Raw genomic sequence first — 5,660 nt, forward strand, 5'->3', positions numbered from 1 at the left:
AGAATAGATCTGTTGTTCTTTCCATTCTGCACAGCCACTAAACATCACAGGGCCCCTTGCCGTAGGGGATGAGTTTGCTCCAGTATCATGAGCCAAAATCTCACGCTTTGCTGTGCACTCCTGCCCACCCCAGCTGATGGCCTCCAGCCCAGAGGTGGCTGCATTTTAGTGGCACTGGGGATCCTTCGCGATGAAAGGTGTTAGCGGACGTACAATACAAATCCAAATTCTGAGGCTGTGGCCTGTACTTTACTCTGGTTGCATGGAAGCAAAATTCCCCTTGGAGAAAGATCTGAGTAAAGACCTCAGGAGCCAGCTGCATGTTAATGTACAGTGTCTGTCACCGCCTCCTCTTGCATTTCAGGGCTCTGGCTCTTCATGGGGAGAGGGGAGGTTGTTACCCTGATTTTTATCTGCTGAGAAATATGGAGGTGCTAGGGCTCCACACTGGAACTATTGTTACAATTATTCAACATGGGCAAGACATCTTAAATCTTAGATTCATTAGAGAAGGTGGCTGACTTATGATGCCTGAAACTTTCAAAAAACAATTCAGCCGGCCGCAGACACCCAGCATGGGAAATTTCTGTCCAAATGGTTAAAGTTTGACAAACTTAGAAATAACTGAAATTGAGGTTTTCTAATTGAAGGTGTCAGACACCCATAACTGACAGGGGTGCCATCAGCAGCACTTACAATGGTCGATCCATTTATGAATCCAATTCTGCTAAGCTCTTTGCTCCCATAATGTTGGTGTCAAAAAGTTCCACAGGCCAAATATGATTTATACATTCAGTCTTTCAATGGAACTGAATGTTCCCTTACTCATGTGTTATGAGATGGAGTAAACATCAATGCCTGATTTACTTTCTTAATTAATAATTTCATAGGGTTCAATCTCAGATCTGACATACTGTATAACACAGGCCATTACATTTCACCTGGTTACCCCACTATTGAGCCCAATGACTTGTGTTAGACTGAGACCTGGTGTAGACTAGGATTTTACATCATTGAATCATAGGCTTGGTCTACACTAAACCCCCAAATCGAACTAAGGTACGCAACTTCAGCTACGTGAATAACGTAGCTGAAGTTCGAAGTACCTTAGTTCGAACTTACCTCGGTCCACACGCGGCAGGCAAGCTCCCCCGTCGGCTCCGCGATACTCCTCTCGTCTAGCTGGAGTACCGCAGTCGACAGCGAGCACTTCCTGGTTCGACCTATCGCGTCCAGACAAGACGCGATAAGTCGAACCCAGAACTTCGATTGCCAGCCGCCGAATTAGTGGCTGGGTGTAGACATACCCATTGAGCCACAGGGTGAGTAGGGGCCGCAAGTGTCATCTAGTTTAGCCTGCTCCTGGATGGAGGATTTGTTGCATCTAAACCATCCAGGACAGATGGCTCCAGCCTTCTCTGGAAAACTGTGAGCGAAGGAGCTTCCACAACCTCCCGAATCACCTGTTCCATTGACCTCCTGTTTGGACAGGTATGATGTTTTTCATTAAATTGCATCTAAATCTGCTCATATTCCATCCGTGGGATCAGCTTTGTCTTTCCTCTCTGGATCCTTTCCAGTTTCTCTCAATCCTTCCTCTACATTGGTCACCAAAACTGGACCCAGTGCTCCAGCTGAGGCCTCACCAGTGCTGAGTATCACAGAGTCATAGAATGATAGAGATTAGGCTCATGAGGTTATCTAGTCCAAACCGCTGTTAAACGTAGGACTTACCCTGAGAGAGGCATATATCTGGGTCTGCAGACATAGGGAATTGGAGAATCCTCCTCTTCCCTTTGCAGTTAGTTCCAATGTTCAATCACCCTCAGAGCTAACAATTTGGCCCTTATTTCCAGCTGAAATTTGCCTGGCTTGGGCTTTCCTCTGTCTTTCTCTGCTATATTACAGAGTCCATTATCACCCACAGATTTCTCCCCAGGAAAGTCTCCATTTGATCCTCCTTTGGATAAGGTAAATAAATGAAGCTTTTAAGTCTCACACTCTCTACAATTTTCTGCAGCCTTCAACCTTTTTGTAGCGCTTTTCTGCACCCTCCTAATTTTTCAATATCCTTTTTGAAATGTGGATCCCTCAACTGGATTCAGTCAGTTTCACCAATGCCATGTGCAGAGGTAAAGTCCTCCCCCTGCTCCAACTCTGCACTCCCCATTTATACATCCAATGATCACATCAGCCCTTTTGGCCACAGCATCATACAGGTACCTCACGATGAGTTGATTGTCCACAATGACCCCAAAATCCTTTTCAGGGTCCCTGCGTTCCATAATACAGTGATCTAGTCTATTGGTCAGGCCTGCATATTTTCGTAATGCAGAACAAAACTATTTCTTGATATCTACCAATGTCTTTAATGTCCCTTATGAACTTTCGTAATTTGTACTGATTGCTATCTATTTTTTCCTGTTTCCCATTTGTTATGTATTGCTTCCTCCTACCCCACCCCATCCCACTAATTACTGACTTTGTTTTTTTCACTGAACCAGGTTTTTAGCCAAAGCTCTCCACTTTCTTGACTGTGGAATTGTGTGTCTATCTAACAAACTCTTCTTAATGAATTCCCAATTGTCACTCCCATTTTTCTGTCGCATTTTTTTTTACTCCCAATCAGTTTTGCTCATAATTTGCCTCAGCTCTGAGGAATTAGCTCCTCTGAAGCACCAAGTATCTATAGAGATTACTGTGTGGGAAATGTTCTCTGGCACTGATTACATTCCAATGGAGAAACAATCTTTTATCTTGCTCTCCTCTATCATCTTGCCCCTTCTTTGTCTTTTTTTCTAAGTAAAACAGTTCCAGACTTTTCAATCTGTCTGCATCCGGCAGTCTCCCCCATTCTCAGAGCCTGTCTAGAAAACCCCCTTTCTATCTGCTACATGCTTTATAGAGACTGGGTGACCAAAACTGAGCACGTGTTCAGAGCAGGTTATTCTCTTTGCCATTCCTTAGGCATCTGAACATTGTCTGTGTTTTGGCCATTTGTGCGACTGAGCAGCTGTTTGTCAATGATACTGAGAGATTTTCCCTGTGGTGTATTCTAATTGGGATGTTTTCCCTGGTATACGTTTTGGACAGGGCCGGCTCCAGGGTTTTGGCCGCCCCAAGCAGCCAAACAAAGAAACAAACAAAGAAAAAAGCCACAATCGCGATCTGCGGCGGCAATTCGGCGGGAGGTCCTTCGCTGCGAGCAGGAGTGAGGGACCATCCGCGGAATTGCAGCCGAACAGCTGGACGTGCCGCCCCTCTCCGAAGTGGCCGCCCCAAGTACCTGCTTGGTAAACTGGTGCCTGGAGCCGGCCCTGGTTTTGGAAAAGGTTTGGTGTTTTTTGCACTCTCAGATTCTGAGGAACCAAGTAAATGGTGAATGGCTTACTACAATGACAAACTAGCCTGGCTTTCATTGCACTAAGGAACAATGATGGAAAGCCAGTATCCACATTTGTGTTGTCTGCTGGTGCCTATTAAGGTTTCCCACACCATGACACGTAGGAATAATTGATACATGGAGTACCATGAACATGAATTCAGTTGTTCATAATTCATTTTTCAGTGTGCAATGAGCAACCAATCTGCGTCACCCATGAGAACAGCCCCAAGTAGTGCATGTATGTCTCATATACACATTGTCTCTCCATCCAGGAATTACCCTAGTGCTTGGGCATATACAGGAAGACAGGGGAACCTAGGATACATGCAGCAGATACCGTTTGACTCAGAGTTGGACCTTCTCCAATACTTCATGTCAGATTTCAACACAACCGACTTCACCAACCCCTCCACCTTCATCCTGCTGGGCGTTCCTGGCCTGGAGGTGGCCCATGTCTGGATCTCCATCCCCTTCTGCACCATGTACGCCATAGCCGTCTTGGGGAACTTCACCATCCTATTCATTGTGAAGAGGGAGCCAAGCCTCCATGGGCCCATGTACTATTTTCTCTGCATGCTGGCTGGCAGTGACCTGGTCATATCTACGTCCATTGTGCCCAAAACTTTGAACATCTTCTGGTTCAATTCCAGGGAGATCGATTTCAGTGCCTGCCTCACCCAGATGTACTTTGTTCAGTGCTTCTCAGTTATGGCATCTGGGATCCTTCTGGCCATGGCTTTTGATCGCTACATCGCCATTTGTGATCCCTTGAGACATTCCACCATCCTGACAAACCACAGGGTGGCCAAGATCGGCCTGGCGCTGTTGTTGCGCAGCAGCGTGCTCGTAATGCCCAATCCCATCCTGGCGAGGCAGTGGCCATATTGCAGAACCAACATCATCCCACACACATACTGTGATGGCATGGCTGTGGTGAAGCTGGCCTGTGCTGACATCCGCGTCAGTAGTTACTACGGCCTCTTTCTGGCATTCTTGGTGACTGGTGTCGATGTGTTTTTTATTTCTGTGTCCTATATCCAGATCCTCAGGGTCATCTTCCGCCTCCCCGCAAAGGACGCCCGGCTCAAGGCTTTTAGGACCTGTGGCTCCCACCTCTTTATCTTCTTAACCTTTTGCATCCCATCTATGTTCTCCAACCTCACGCACCGGTTTGGCCAGAATGTCCCCCTGCACTTCCATGTTCTCATTGCTAACATGTACCTCTTGCTGCCCCCCATGCTGAACCCCATCATCTACGGGGTGTGGACCGAACAAATCAGAAACAGGCTGTTCTGGCTCTTCACTTGTAAAGGGACCTAAAGTTGTCTCCTGGTGCTCTGGTTCTCAGACTGAGCTCCATGCAGAGCTGGCTGGTGCATGGTGCTGCACCCTCTTCCCATAATCACTGACTGGGCAGTCAAAGAGACATGAAACCCTTTCCTGACCTTACTGTTCAGTGTCAGTGTAACAAACTGGGGAATCGGTCTATGTAGAACTCATTCGGTTTCCACCTTTCCAACTGCTGATAACCGGACCCCCCAAACCCCACCCCTTACCCCCACCTCTTCTGCCAAGGCTCTGTCCCTGCTCCTCCTCTTTCCTTCATGTCTTGCTCCTCTACTCCCCATCCCCTGTAACTCACTGGATCATTTTCACCTCCCTTCCTACACACACAGCTGCAAGAGAGCCATTTCAGATTTAGGCTGGGGCCCACCATAACTGTGTTTCCAGGGGCTACTTAGGCACTTGAAAACTCTAGTGTTTTGGCAGATAACACAGCAACATTTGTGGCAGGAGCACTGTATCTAATTTCTATATAAAAGAGAGAATATTAATTAAAGATTAGACCCACTCCACTCTAATAGTAATATGTTCTGGCATCTTGTGGAAAGTTCCACATGTGGACTGTGAAGAAATACTTTCTTTTGTTTGTTTTAAATCTGCTAACACTTCAGATACAACAATGGAAATGCCAGACAGCAATAATTGGTCCTCAGCACTGACAAAGAATTGTAAAAGATCTTTGTCTTCCTGTGGGTCAGCCTGTGAAGAATGGCTAAAGGGGCCCATCAGAGGCATGTGTTCATGTCACCTGATACTGGAACCGTATTGAATTCTGTACTTTTCCACAAGAAACTGGTGTGGGGGTCAAACAAGGAAACAAAGGACTCCTGCCTTATGTAAGTCCTATTTCAGGGTGGAGAAGGGTGTCATCCTGGTGGTCCTTTCTCCCCTGCTACCCCACCCAAGATGACTGCTGGAAACAACTAAGACT

General features: G+C 46.6%; 1 protein-coding gene across 1 annotated transcript; it reads left to right on the top strand.

The window, feature by feature from the left end:
* Positions 1 to 3,757: 3,757 nt before the first annotated feature.
* Positions 3,758 to 4,705, top strand: LOC135972569 (olfactory receptor 52E4-like). The gene has a single exon (XM_065551035.1). It carries the CDS (start codon positions 3,758 to 3,760, stop codon positions 4,703 to 4,705), a length of 948 nt encoding a protein of 315 aa, XP_065407107.1.
* Positions 4,706 to 5,660: the final 955 nt, after the last annotated feature.

This window comes from Chrysemys picta, chromosome 1 (assembly GCF_011386835.1).
Source record: "Chrysemys picta bellii isolate R12L10 chromosome 1, ASM1138683v2, whole genome shotgun sequence".
Taxonomy (NCBI): Eukaryota; Metazoa; Chordata; order Testudines; family Emydidae; genus Chrysemys; species Chrysemys picta.

Bases quoted from the DNA above. Each gene is read 5' to 3' on its own strand.
- LOC135972569 (XM_065551035.1), top strand. From the start codon at position 3,758: ATGTCAGATTTCAACACAACCGACTTCACCAACCCCTCCACCTTCATC.